This window comes from Amphimedon queenslandica, unplaced genomic scaffold (genome assembly GCF_000090795.2).
Source record: "Amphimedon queenslandica unplaced genomic scaffold, v1.1 AMPQUscaffold_13221, whole genome shotgun sequence".
Taxonomy (NCBI): Eukaryota; Metazoa; Porifera; class Demospongiae; order Haplosclerida; family Niphatidae; genus Amphimedon; species Amphimedon queenslandica.
The window spans coordinates 30,982-46,836 of record NW_003546543.1 but is presented as its reverse complement, the minus strand read 5'-3'; the positions used below and the strand labels follow the sequence as shown (position 1 = coordinate 46,836).

General features: G+C 37.4%; 1 protein-coding gene across 1 annotated transcript; it reads left to right on the top strand.

The window, feature by feature from the left end:
- The first annotated feature begins 2,975 nt into the window (after window positions 1-2,975).
- Window positions 2,976-3,944, top strand: LOC105313783 (zinc finger MYM-type protein 1-like). The gene has a single exon (XM_011407485.1). The coding sequence runs from the start codon at window positions 2,976-2,978 to the stop codon at window positions 3,942-3,944; it is 969 nt and encodes a 322-aa protein (XP_011405787.1).
- The last annotated feature ends 11,911 nt before the right edge of the window (window positions 3,945-15,855 follow it).

The window sequence follows — 15,855 nt, the reverse complement described above, 5'->3', positions numbered from 1 at the left end:
ATGTCAACACTTTCCATTTCTTCTATACGTGTTGCATTGGAGAAAATTCATAAGCCTTAGCAACCACCCGCCCTTGCTCTATTTCGCAGTGGCAGTGGCCACAACAAACAAAATGGCGCCTTAAACATGGGATCTGTGAAGAGCTTTCTAACCGTTAGACAACATAGAGTTACTGTCTAAAGACTTCTCTAGAAGCATTAAAAGGTAAAGAGAGCCTCTATAAGTCGTGATAAAATCCAGTTATTCTTGCAAGGTGCTGAAAACAATTATAGGAACTGTTACGCTTGTTTTATACATTTTTCCTACTTTTCCATTTTCTGTATTCATTTGATACAATAGTAAAGCCTGTTTTACACAAGAAGATATCATTATGCTAGGTACAAGAAATATTGATGTAGCTACAATTTATTTCGCTGACTAGTACTTTAGATGTTTTACTTTGACAATTTGTAGAATATTACAGGACCAACTTTGCTCTTGCAACTTTTCAACCAAAACTTCATTGTTTAGAAGACCATGTTATTCAATGGGTAATTCAGTGGCATAATTATTGGGTACGGAAATATAGGGGAACACGTGGCACAGTCCCTTCACTTTTGCTTTAATAATACTTATAATAATAATACAGACAGGGTAGAGAGCAATGACTCTGATGCATACGCGTGACTATAGTTGTACACCCACAACCTTAATGATTGCATATGTGTGACTATAGTCATGCATGCCTTTTTATGTGTATAAAAGTTTGAAAACTTGTTTTACTGGCAAAGAAGAGAGTTAGTAAGCTTTATCTGACCTTCTTACGGCTTCAATAGTTATAAGCTGCTAGCTTGTGGTTCTACCAAGTTACAAAGGGAGAAATCATGTAGCTAGACTACAAACAGGGCTTGTTGCTGCAAGGGTATGAAGTTCGGACAGGCTGGACCAAATATACGTAGTAAAATTACAGATACGGTATGTTGGTTTCGGATCACATCTTGGGTATAAATTTTGGACTGCTGGACAATAATATACAAACTATTAGCTGACCTTATACTGATGGTACCATGTCAAAGGTTTAACGTACCATGTTAGCACACATGGAAGTAGAGCTAAGGTCTATTGCTCTTTGTCTTTCAAAAGAGCTAAGTACTGAGGTTGTTCTGCAACTTTTTAACAATGCCAGCTTTGCACTTTCTCCTTCCTTTCCTAGAATAAATCCCAAAGTAGAAGTATATTTGTATGTGCGGCAGCCTTGGTGAAGGAAGTCATCTGTGGTTCTAAAGGTAGCTATAACATCAAAATACTGAAGCATAATGTATTATTTTTCCACATTAGTTTTGTAATAATATTATTTTAATTGCGTATCGACACTTGGCCTGGGATAGCCTTAAAATAATTTCATCATCCATGAAGGTATTATACAATTACATACTAACTTTATTCCGTAGATGATTGGAAAGTAGACGGATACTGTTGGTATGAAAAAGGAACCAATTTGATTCTAAACATTAATCTAGCCTAGTAAAAGCAGGACGGATCTGGGGGGGGGCCAGGGGGAGCCAGGCCCCCCCAAAAATTTTTTGTAACCCCACCTACCAATTAATTAAGAAATGAAAGTTATTATAATTATACCATGCATGCACCAGACTATAGTCTATAGCCACTCACCAGTGTATTGCTGTGTGGTCTCATTATGTAAACAAGGCAGGGCTTGGTAAAATAACATTTGGTACTATAACAGTGTCAAAGCAATTATCTTTATTTAATTTTGATTTAGTTAGAGGTAAGTTTTGAACATAATAGCATTCACTGAATAATTATGACAGGTCCAAGACCACTTAAAGTAAGTCATCATGGTAATAGTAGTAGTTGCCTTAGTGGGCCTGGACCTACTGAAGCAAATGTTAAACATGTGGTATCTCAATCACATACAATCAGTGATACGTCACATAGTAGTTGTAGTTCTGCCCATACAACTCCTTCAATTACTATTTCTGCCACAGCTTCTGCAACTATTGTTTCCACAACAGCTGCTTCTCCTTCAAGTACTAGTTCTGCAACAGCTCCTTCTCCTTGAAATACTAGTTCTGACACAGTTCCTTCAGATATAGCCAACAGTACTCATGATGGGCCCATACAACCTTGAAACCATACATTTCCATCTACTTTCACTAATAACAGGCTTCGGTCATTTAATCCATTATGGTTCGATACTTATCATTGGCTTGAGTACTCCATTGAAAGGAATGCTGCATATTGCTATGCAAGTCGCTTCTTCTCTACTGGGCACCACCAAAGTAAAACTCCTTTTGTAACAACTGGATTCACTAATTGGAAGAATGCTCCTGGAAAGAATGGTAAGTTAGAGAAGCATGATACGTCTGTGAGACATCAGCATGCTATGTCTGCTTGGAATCACTACACCACTAACAAAAGTCAGAAGAGATCAATAGCTTCTACTCTCAATTCAGAGAGACAAGAGCAAATACAAAGAAATAGACATTACATCAAGACAGTCTTGCATTTTCTAAAATTTTGCTCCTTTCAAGTAATTGCTCTAAAAGGACACAGAGAGGTTGAGTCTGCTGGCAATAAAGGTAATTTCTTGGAGTTACTCAATTTAGTTAGTGAGCATGATCCAGTTGTTAATGCCAGACTATGGGATGGTCCCAGGAATGCTACTTTCACTTCACATAACATCCAGGATGAGTTGATACATATTCTAGCAAATAATGTTCGACTCCACATTTGTAACAAGTTAAGAGAAGCTGGTTATTATAGCATCATTGTGGATAAAAGCAGGGGCCTAGCAAAACAGAAGCAAATGTCATTTGTTGAGAAGTACTTTGATATCAATGACTGACAAGTTCATGAGCATTTCTTAGCATTTCATAATGCTAAATATCTCGACGCATTTCATTTATCGAAGTACATCAAAGAGCTCATAACACGATTTGATTTTGATGTGAATAAGTTAGTAAGCCAGGGGTATGATGGAGCATGTTATGAGTGGACATTGCACTGGTGTGCAAACTCAAGTAAGAGCATTTGCTCCAAATGCTGTGTACATTCATTGCCACGCACATATTTTGAATCTAGTTCTAGTTGATTCAGTTATGTCAGTACAGTCAGCATCTGAGTTCTTTGTGCTACTAGAAGCACTATATGTTTTTATATCAACATCAAAGGTTCATGTGATAGTCACTGAGAAGCAGAAGCATCTTCATCCTGGCAAACAACCACTTAAGCTACATAGGTTAAGTGATACTCGATGGGTGTGTCGCTATGCTGCTGTAAATGCTGCGTCTTGTACTTTTGATTCTATTTTGCTCACAGTTGAGGAAGTTGCTGAATCACAAGATGCCAGCAAAGCCATAGAGGCACAAGGTTTATACCACCAACTACATTCATTCTCCTTTCTCATCTCTTCAATTACATTCGATCGCATCCTGACATGTACAAAACAGCTCTCAGACAAACTACAATGTTCCAGTATTAATCTCTCTTTAGCCTCAGAGCTTGCTTTAGCAACCAAGTCACTATTAACAGAATATCGTACAACTAAATACTTGAATAAGCTGTACGAATATGCAGTAGAGGTTGCCAAACTGCATGACATCATCATAAACTCCCACAGTCAAAGGGGGACTTTAGGAAGAAGAAAGCGACCTAGTCGACTTGAGGAGTGTGTAGTTCTTAAAACTGTTGGATCCTGTGATTCTGTGTCAACAAGTGAAGACATGAGATGTCACTTTTACTTCCCTATTCTTAACAAGTTCCTAGCTGAGTTAAGCAATTGGTTTGATGAGAAGAATGTAGATATAATTGATGGTGTGTCATCTTGTACACCAACCTCTTCCATTTTTTTATCTTTCAATTACCTGAAGGCCTTTGCAAGAGTATGGCATTGGAACAGATACTCTAGAAGTGGAATGTCGGCTTCTAAAAATACACTTTTCTAAGTTTCACCTAGATGTAACTTTACTGGCTGATCTTGGATCATATCTTTTGATGCGTCTGCCTGCTCACCTGACAATTTGTGAGCTGGTTAGAATTGCACTTACTATTGCTGTAACAAGTGCCGAGAGTGAGCCCTCCTTTTCCACCATGAAGAGAATCAAGAGTAGATTAAGGACGAGAATGACTGAAGATTGGCTGTCAGATCTTTCCATACTATCCATTGAGAAAGAAGTAGCTTACGAACTACAAGATGACAACATAATTCATGAATTTGCTGCTACAGATAAGAATATGCATGTTGTTTTGTTTTAAAATAATAATAATACTCAGTGGGTGTGTCTCTTTAAATTATGGACCACACCTTTCATGAATAATTTATTGGCCCCCCCCATGGGTTTAAACCTAGATCTGCCCCTGAGTAAATGATACACTATTCTGTGGTATTACCTTCTGGACAAGACCTTTGTTTGAATAAACTCGCCTATTTTTTCATTTATGATGACAAAAGTCACCTAGTTCTCATACCCTGTATTGGAAATGAAAAAAGTGCTGTACAATATCCACATAGAAATGTCAAAGAGTACCACTAATTTCTTTTTATAGAACACCTCCTTCTGTTCTGCTCAACCTTTAAACTTCTACTGAGCTTCCTAGTAACACTTATAAGGAAGCTGTATCTACATGTAAAAAGCCAGAAATGGCACATTGTAATTCTTGTCAGATCACGAATCTCAATCTAAAGAAGGACAAAAATATTGATTGAGTCACGATACTCTAAATAACCTCCATGAACTGGCATACGACATCAATGGTTTTGTGAAAGTTGTCAAAACTTTTCCAAATTTAGTACTTCTTTGTGGTTTAGATACAATGGCAATAATGTTTTGGAGCTTCTGTCATTTGACACGAATTTCAGTTGGGAGACTTTGATCTTTCAACACTTCTGTTTTGATACACTGTATTAAAAAGCTCTCAATGCATTCTTAATTCATGAGAGAAAGCGTCAATCAACACACGAGGAATTGATGTGTATTTGAAAACCAAATGTTCTCTTTAGAAAATGGAATGACGTTGGATTGCAGAAGGTACAGTAAGTCAGGATATATTGTGGCTGCAATTATTTCAGTCAAAAAAATTTCAATTAGAAACCAAGGAAACGTAGGTGTTATTTTAATTGAAAACAGCACAATGTTGAAGAAAAGCACCTTGCTGCAGTGTTCTTGAACTGTTGTACTCTGTGTTACTAAGCCTTGGTCTCCTTGGAGCTGTTTTTACCCGTTCTTTACAGTACTGTCTCAACGCACCTTGGGACCCTCCGCAAATTTTAGTTAGTGTTTTCTGACTTGGGTGTGGTTTATTATCACCACTACGTGGACCAGCAATAAGAGGCTGAAAGAACTCTGAGTTTGAGGTCCATACAAGAAGTGAAAGTGTAACTGACATGACTGTTTGGGGTATTTTTTTATTGACCTAACATGACCATATTATCATAAAAATGGTATATGGAAAGTTTTATTGTCTGGAAAAAATTATTCACAGAGATATGAGCCTTCAAAGTTGCCTTCCTGCCATTTTACATCTTGTCAGGGGGTGTGGCTAAACGTGATGTCATACAAGGCTTACGGTTGACTTTTACAATTGACTGATGTAATTTTAGTAGATACTATCTCAGTTAGACTTCATTTTATACCTTGCAGCTTTAATCCTGTTGTAAAAGTTGTGCTTATAATTCATAATAGTCAGAGGACATCTGAGTCATTATGGCTGGCATAGCTTGCAGCTCATAGCCTACTTTTGACAAGCCATAATAAAGCTGTTCTTGTGTATTTTGTATATTTAATAGTTCATTCTTGTGTTCTAACACTGGTAAAAAAATTAGTACATCAAGTTTGATGAACCACACAAGACCAGCTTCATTATGGATTGTCAAAAGTAGGCTATAGCTGCAAGCTATGCCAGGAATAATGACTGAGTTGTCTTCTGACTATTATGAATTAGAAGCACAAAATATCATTTTTACAACAGGAATAAAGCAACAAGGTATACAATGAAGTCTAACAAAGATATTATCTACTAAAATTACATTGCAGTAAATGGTAAAAGTCAACTATAAGCCTTGCATGACATCACGTTTAGCCACACCCCCTGACAGGATGTAAAATGACAGGAAGCAAAATGAGCAATTTTGAAGGCTCATATCTCTGTGAAAAATTTTTTCCAGACAATACAACTTTCCATATAGCATTTTTATGATCATATGATCATGTTAGGTCAATAAAAAAATACCACAAAAAAACATGTCAGTTACACTTTTAACAGATAGAGGACTCGCTATAGACCTTTTCACGATACGCGACTGGTGGAATGTTAATGAGATGTAAATTGTATTCATGATAGGGTGCGGTCAGATTACACCCACTGGGGGGAAAGATTATAGCTGTGCCTATGGTGGAGATGCCTAAAAGCTGCTGTTTAGCTAAATGCAATGACTGGTTGGGCAAGAAAAGGGATTAAAGGTCTTTAGATTCCCTCTAAATGATAAGGAATGCTGTAAAAGATGGACATTAGCTGTGAGACGAGAGCATTGCAGCCAAGAAGAGCTCCATGATAAATGATGAGCATTTGTAATATGCATTACTGGAGCTTAAACAGTATACTGGTAAGACAATTTTGCATGTAGTCCAAGTACTCTCTTATTTAATCAATCTGCAGGAGAACTTGACAGTGTCTCAACTCATCCAGACTACATTCCAAGCCTTTTTCTTCAGTTTATAAGTCTCAGTAAAGATTCTAGCAACATTATGGCAGATTTGCAACGTCTTAAGGCTGCTGTCCATCTTTCACAGCATTCCTCATCCTTTAAAAGGGATCTAAAGACTTTTAATTATCTTTTTTTGCCTAACCAGTCATTGCATTTAACTAAACAGCAGCTTTTAGGCATCTCCACCATAGGCACAGCTATAATCTTTCCCCCCAGTGGGCCCTGTAATCTGACCGCACCCTATCATGAATACAATTTACATCTTATTAACATTCCACCAGTCGCATAATGTGAAAAGGTCTATTGGTAAATGGCTCCAGTAACGCTGCATAAGAACAGAGGAATAGCTGAACATTAAATGTGTGGCCTTATTGTCATGGCAACACTCTAACAGTTAACATGGTTGTTAATTGAGCTTTTTTATGACAACGAATAATTGCAGCCGTGAATATATCCCAACCAATGATACATAAATAGTTGAACTAGAACATTCCTATTTATTATAATTTTCTTTACACTATACCAGGCAATTAAAAAGACTTGACTAATGTTGTTGTACTAAGATGCTGGAATCATCTTGTTACATTATTTGACTAACAATAACAAAATCTAAGCAACTAGTGAACGACAACTGAACAACAACAAAAATTAATAAGAAGCATGATACATATACATAAAACCCAGGGTCTACAAAGTTCTAAGGTTACACAACATTACATAATGTGCATGCATCAGCGAGAATTAATGTGGTTACAGACATAAAAACCATACACAAGTACGTGTACGTTAAAGATTGACAATCAAAGTCTAGAGCTATACCAACACTCCTCCTGGCTCACAGACTGTTGACATATTTTTAATTCCTAATTAGTTTTTCAGGTGGATAAATTTAGTAGACTCGAGACCTTTTGTGAAGATATCTGCTGTCATCCTATCAGTCGGACAATACTTTATGAGACTGACCATACTTAAATTTAACTGTCTTGTTGGCGACTTGTTCTTTAATGTAGTGATACTTCATTGATATATGTTTGGTTCTACCATGGTACTGTGGGTTCTTAGCCATGCTTATTGCTGCCTAGTTGTCCTCAAAAACAACAGTTGGATGTGTCAGTCTTCTAAGTAGCTCTTTGTACAACTCTCTAACCAAACTGCTTCTTGTGCTGCAAAATATAAAACTACATGTTCGGCTTCAGCTGTTGATAGGGAAACACACAGCTGTGTCTTACTTCTCCAGCTTGCAACAGTATCACCAATCTCAAAACAATAGCCTGAGGTAGACTTGGAGTCTTAAATATTTCCAGCCCAATCTGCAACCAAGAAACCATATAAATCCTTTGAGGAACTCTTCTATTACCATGAACCATAGTTAGTTGTTCCTGTTACATATTGAAATATTCATTTCACTGCTGTCCAGTGAGTAGTAGTGGGCTTGGAGCAAAAATGAGACATATGGTGACAGGAATTAAAATATCAGGACAATTCTTTGTAGCTAAGTAATTTAAACTACCAACTGCTGATTGGTATAAGGTAGTATAGTATCACACAACTCTAAATCAGTTGTAGCTCTTGTTAACTTTATACCACTGTCAACGGAAGTACTAATAGCTTTGCCTCCTCCATTTCATACTCCTTCAGATACTTTCTGTGTAAGTAGATTGACCCATCCATATTGCTCCATGCTTGCTGGTCTTGATGTTTACTCCCAAGATGTAATTTAATTCACCAAGATCTCTAACTTAAAATCTTTCAGATAATGCCTGTTTTATGTTTGTCATGAGCTCCTCATTATCACAGGCAAGAACTATGTCATCGACATAAACACCAATTATGAATGATTGCTTTACATACATACAGCGATCATTATTCGATTGTTGAAATCCAAAGTCCTGTAAGTGCTTGTGTAGGACACTATTCCATCAACTTGAAGACTGCTCAAGACCGTATAGGCTCTACTTCATACTGCATATCAAGTGTTGTTTCCCATTTACCACAAATCCTTCAGGCTGCTTCATGTAGATATCCTCCTCTAAGCTACCATTAAGAAAGGCTGAGGTACAAACTATTTGATGTAGCCTTAAATTCCTCTGAAGAGCGATAGCTAAGAGACTGCGAATCGATTCAAACCTTATAAGTGGTGCAAAACTCTCATCATAATCAAGGCCTTGTTGCTGCCTTGGGCCACTAATGGAGCTTTATAGCAGATAATGGTACCATCAGTCAAAGGCCTTTTCTTAAATATGCATTTACAGCCCACTGCTTGTCTGTCTGCTGAAGGAGACACTAATTCCCATATATTAATCTTGTGCATAGCATTCATCTCTTTTACCACAGCTCACAGCTTCTCCACTTGTGTTGTAATGGGGCATCACTCACAGTTGTAGGCTCATTCCACACAGCATTACTAGAATTAATCTAAGTTCCAAAGTAGTGTGGTCTTCTGTCTCACTGAGACCGTCTGACTGTAGTATGAGATTCTTTGCTCATCTCAATAGTAGAACCATCTTCTTCATTTTCTCAGAAGGAGCAACATCGTCATTTGTCTCAGAATCAGATTCTTGTAATTCTATTTCAGTTGTTCTGTTATCTTTCTCATTATTCTCTTCAAAACCCAATTTATTATGAAATATTAAATTTTGAATGTAGGTGATACGTTCTATTTCTGTAAGATATAATTGATAGCCCTTTGTCGTAGGTATCGTCAACTTATGTCAAATTCCCACTGCTCTTAGGTATTCCTAGAATTCATTGGACAGATATTGTTCCCCGTTATCTGTATGTAGGGTTTGTTGTTGATACATAGATTCTCTCTTGTTCATGGCTTTCCATCCTCTAAACTTCTGGTACACATCTGATTTGTGTTTCAAAACATATGCCCAGACTAAGTCAGAGTAATTATCCATAGATGATATGAAATACTGTTAACTACTTAGAGATTGATTCTTCATTGTCCCACACACATTGCTGTGTACAAGTTCCAGGGGCTTACCAGCTCCTTTGCTTTCCTTCATTGGAAACTTTGTCTTGAGCACCTTCCACTTGATACACGGCTCACATAATCAAGGAAACTTAGTACCATTGAGAGTAAGTTCAGTAACTTGCTTCTTCTTTACCAATTGTTCTAGATACTGCTCTCCTAAGTGACCATATTTTTTGTGCCAAGTGCGATAAGCAACACTCACATCCTTCGTGACATTGGCTTTTGATGACTGCTCCTTACTGACACAGTTAAGATAGAATAGACCACCCTTCCTTGATGATATGCCAACCAGTCTCTCTTTATGATCAGTGTAGAATAAGGAAAGCAAATGATCCGAATGTTTAAATTAGTGCTACTTTATTATAAGGCCCAAAAATGTAGAATCATTTTCTCCTGTAAAGGAATGGAATTATCTGCAAACGTTCCTAATATGATAACACATTTAGCCACACCCACTGACAGGAAGTAACATTGCAAAGAACAAAAATGGAGATTTTTGAAGGCTCATATCTTACTAAATAGAAGTTTTTAGACTATAAATGTTGAAACACATCATTATTATAGACCTGCAATCATATTAAGACTATACAATAAAGACAGTCATTTGGATGGCTATTTCCCTTTAATGCATCTCATTGAAACACTTACGTAAATAAGTATAATACTTTTGAGTAGCAGATCAAAGTTACCACAGGTGCTGTATGTGACACTGTTGCATGTAGCTCACCAAAGTTAACTGTAAGATTCTGTAAAAGCTTTCTATTTTTGATAGAGGCACCAGTTGTTAATTTTTAGAATAGCTGTTATAATTATCAATTAAAAGAATAATATTCAAGTGATACTATGGAAGCCAGTGATAAGCAATTGAACACAACACTTGGGCTTTGAGATATCCTCGGGTAGTCTTGCGAGCCAGACCATTCCCCACCCTACAGTCCTTATGTGCAGAGTGGAAGTCCACCCCAATGACTTTTGGCTTGGAAATGGTGAGATTAATTCTCGCGTGGCTTGCCATTGTCAGTCAGAGACTACTTACAATGGTACTGCAACTAAATATTGTGTGTAGATGACCACAACCCATTTAGTGCTGAGTTTATAACTCCTAATTTGGGAGAATTAGGTCAGTTAAATCATTTAATTCACTGGTAACTGCAAGGTTTTTCAGTTTTAAACTGAAGCAAAGGTTCTTTCCAGTTCATTGAACGAGGACTGCTGCTTGTCAAGGGAGCCATCTTCACTTCCTGCCATGTGCTAGGCTGCTAACTACTGCACATGCGTATAATGTGATTCACCCATTCAAAATGATATATATTACTGATAACATGGCTACTTAGGTTTTATCTGATTAACAGGAACCTCCCAATCCGGCGCAATGCACCCTTGTGGTGGGTTCCTGTGAATCAGATACAGCCTTCCAAGGCGTGATATATCTACTGCATTTGTTTTACATGTAATTAAATTGGTATGTGAAAAAAAATCCTAAGCGAGACAGAAGTAAGACCCAAAAATTACTACACTGCCTGTCATACAACTTCTTGGAAACCCATGATTCTATAAAACTACAAGGACATGTATTAGTATTAAGTGTACCCACAATCATTGTCCTTTTCCATCCAATTATCTAATTGTGATGGACGTGTGACAGGTTCCGCAAAACACAAAAGTGCATGTTTGCTTTTTTGGATATTTCTAACCAAATTTGTATGTGTGCAGCCCTTTCCAACACACTTTTTAAGAAAAATGTATTAAAATCCATTAAATGTACCAAGCCAATTCAAGAATCTGGTTTGACTACAATAGTAATATCACTGTGGGCACACATGTAATTATTCAGAAAAATGTCAAGAATGATGAGGGTGTCGCACTGTGGATGAAAACTAACTTACACTGTTACAAAGCAAACACTTGGAGCATATTATGGTCATGATGAAGAATTACAGGACGTCCTTTCATTTTAAGTGGTTCCATAGCCAATGTTAAAGTTCAAAGAAGACTGAATGGAAGCACCAGAGTAGAATGAACACAAAGGACAAGACACAGCTTTGCTTCAACACAGCTGCTAATCATAACCACCAGGCAGGTATGTTCACACAAGCACTGATAATATTTTAACTTTAAAAGTACCTTGTTTGATTGAGCGTCATGAAAGGTAATATTTGGCTGAACCACCTATTATGGGAGATAATTTCTCATAAAATACATGATGCATGACTTTAAGTTTTGCCCAGTGTATTAAGATAGTGTTCTAACGTTGCCAGGCCTGTTTTGGAGTATGGAAGAGGTCTGTAACTATAATGCACTAAAGCAAATTTGACCCCCAACTAAAGGTTAGCATGATGGTTTGCAACTACCAATGAAACAAGGAGCAAGAAGTATTGACAGAAACCTTGTTTTTTGGCCTGGGACACACTAATACTTTTTTCTACTGTTTCATGAAAAGATATTGGTATAGCTTTCTTCTACATAGGGTCCTGACTCCTGAGCTTCCTAATGGTGCTTATTTTCCCCCAATTCTTGATGACCAAAATTTAAGTGCTATGACAAGAAAAGAACATAATTCTGTAGTACCAAAGTTTTTCAGCCATCCTGACGAGTTTCAGCCTTGCAGACAAAATGTGACTGAGAATTTTTTAAAAGTTTAAGAAATAAGGCAGAGCATATTTCTTTTGTCTCAAGTTGATTGTACAAGATTACTTTTAAAATTAAAAACAATATATATTCTGTGATTCTTGTTAGTAATAGTGGTGTATGAGCATTTGTGGCTGTCCTAGAAATGTTTTATGACAGCATATGTGAGCTATGATAATTTTTAATGGGAATTCACAAAACACTTAAATTTCCTATTCCAATAAAATGTGTCTTTATCGTGTAGACTCTACGCTGAATAAGCTTTGTTACTACATTTATAAAGACCGACTGAAAGTTTCCTGCAATAAATAATCCCCACATTTTTCAACTTTTTCTCCAGCAAGACTTGTGTGTGACATTTGCTATTGATTCTAAAAGTACAAATACATATAATCCTTAAAAGCAATTGCTGCTTGACAAAGTGGGACCAATGTTTCTAGTGATTCAGGTTAATTAAATTTATACTAAGAAAACTGGTGCAACTATTTTATAAAGTTTTGATGCTGGCATCTGAGTTAGTGCGTCAAATAATAGACTACTTTATGCTGTCAATATTCTACAGCTTTGACATTTTGCATCACTGATATTGGATTAAAATCAGCAGCTGCAATAACGCTTTGTTCAGGTAATGGTAACCTGTAGATTGTTACTGTTTAACCATAACACTTTTATACTGGTCATTTAGCTCACCATAATTCATACCTCCAGGAAATTAACCAAAAGGTACGAAATGTGGCATTAATAAATATATACAACTGTTGCATATGAGAAATTATCCTTTAAGGACAAATTTAACACTTGTCTACCAAGTTCAGTTTTAGTTGGCACAGGCACTACCCCTTTCAACTTCATTACTAATGCTTGCCTGAAACTTGGTATAGTTGCATAACGGGTTTGTAGTCAGTTAGTTTATGCCAAACTTTTATTCTTAGTCAATTAGTTGTTATCTTTACCATTATTAAAGATTTAGAAAGTGAGATATTAGTAAAATTGAAAAGGAAGACATGTGTAGAAAGGTAAAAAAGTTATGCGCATGCATAGTTACAGAAATAAATTAAATGAATAATAATGAATGTGAGTCACTACAGTACTCCCCTGCCAGTAAGGGAAGGATGAATGAACGATGACCATAAGTCTAAATGAATAGGAAAACGAACAGTATGACCTGATCTAGTATGTTTAGTGATAGGGGCGGGAGTATCGTCCTGTGAAGTGTGGTCTTGCTGACAAGAGTCACTTAAAGTGTGATCTTGATGACTAGCATCATTAGGAGTGTTACGTGTGATGTGGTCCAAGTGAGCTGGTTTTAAACGATCCAGACTAACTGTATCCTCTTTGCCATTGATGTATAACTGAAAATACTTGTCATCATGAGAGAGTACTTTAAAAGCTCAGTCATACCGTTGCTCCAGAGGTTTCTTAACTGTGTCTCGACAAACAGAAACGTGAGAGGACTTACGTAATTGATTATGACTGAAGTGATCACAAGGAGTAATGCGAGGAGTAGGACCAAGTGTGTTCATATACTGCTTGAGATGAGCTACGTAATTCTCATCAGGAGATACAGGAGTAGTTGGTGGAGAGAAAAATTCCCTGGGTGGCAAAGTGATGTCCCATGCAATAATTCTTCTGAGGTACAGTTTAAATCAGTTTTTAAAGAAGTATTTATACGGAGTATAATTAATGGTAGGGAATCAGCATAGGTGGCCTCAGGACTTTGCTTCAAGTAGGGCAGGGGTGTGGCACAGAAAGAGGGAGTGGTCACAATAGGAGGTGTGTTCATAACCACACCCATAGGACACACTTCTTAATCAGGTTAAGCCTCTTGTTTCATAGGTGGCTTTAAAAAAAGCCTGTTTAAAAGAAACTTGCTCACACATTGAAGAACTACTCTGCTGTTCTTGTGTTCCAGAGAAAACTTCACCACCATGTCACACAGCTTGTCCCATAGTTTGGTAGAAAGAACCCTTTCAATGTGGAGCAGAGCTAAGTGATTCAGTTGCTCCTGAGACATGGTTCACCTCAAGTAGTTCTTCAGCTTCCTTAAGGAAGAAAAGGACCTCTTAGTCGTTGCTATAGTGACTCCAATAGTCATAGCAATCAGAACAGTCTCCAGTAGGAGAGGAAACACTCCTTTACTTCGTAGAGATGAGAATAAACGTGGTGCATTGATGTTAACGGGAAGGCTTCTTTTTTAAAAATGTGGAAGCAGTGAGTAGCTCTGATGAAGTACTGTCTTCATCTATACCATAGTGGTTTAGAAAAGGCTGAAGAGAAGAAAGGTTCAAGAAGGTATGGAGTTGGGCACAAGAGCTTGAAGGGACTTCATAAGTGATAGATTTAATTCACTAAATCTGTCATTCAAGTCGTGTAGTAGTGTATCAATACTGGCATAAAATACTACAGTATGATAGTCATCAATTAGTGTACTCTCTCCAGTAGGTCCTTCAATAACACATCTAAAAGATTAGCAGGGAGACGTCTTCTAATTGGCTGCACTACTACTTCATGAGTTCTAGCTATGTTCACAGTCTCATCCCATATCATCTTCCATTCAGTGTCTGACCTCAGGCTATAAAGAGTGGCCTTTGTGACTTCAACACAGCTACTGCTGCTGCATCATTCAGCTGTTCTCTTTGAAGCAGATATGAAAGATTTCCAGTGATGGAGAAGATCTTATCAAACATGATACAAGACAGAAGAAAAGGAAATGACTTTAATTGATGAAGGAGACCTCTAGATTCAAAAGCACAACAACCACTTCCATTTGCTACATCCTCAAGAGTTGCTAATGTAGCAATAATTGTGGTTTTCACAGCTTTGATGGAGGTATGTCTACTGCACCACCTTGTCTGACTCAGCTTCACTAATCTTACCTCCCTCTGATTTAGTTCATGTTGCTTCTTGAGAAGTATACTGTGTGGCACTGATGATGACTTACAGACATAGAGGGATTCAAGGAGAGAGAAGAAATCAGAAGCATGTAAAAGAGTATGGCAACTATCAACAAGTGCTAAATTAAGTTGCTGTGGATATAAAGAGCACAAGGATTATCCTGCTGTAGTTGAGTTCGTACTCCTGTATGTATGCCACTCATAATTGATGCTCCATCATAACACTGACCGACACAATCACTTATGTGAAGATGCACATTCTGAAGTGCTTCATAGATATAGTCAGTCATAGCGGCAGCATTCATCTCTTCACTGTAAGTATAAGATACATATCTCTCCTGAATGACACCTTTCAGAGTGTATTGAAGGACAAAGGTCATCTGCTCATTTTACTAATATCCTTGGTATCATCCACAATGATAGTGAAGTAGCAAGCTGCTTTCACTTCTTCTATGATAGACTACAGTATATTATCTACTTGTAACATGGTGTTCTGATAGTCGTAACCAAGTAAGCTGGCATTCCTTGGTCCCCTCTCTAATCTGTTCTATAGGATATCAATGTGGCAAGACTGGAGGTTAATAAGACTGCAGTAATTGCCAATATTGATGGCAGTCTCAGAGTCTTCCACTTCCTGATGGCCACGTAAT

What these genes read in the sequence shown, in the direction of transcription:
- LOC105313783 (XM_011407485.1), top strand. Translation starts at nt 2,976, where the DNA reads ATGGAGCATGTTATGAGTGGACATTGCACTGGTGTGCAAACTCAAGTA.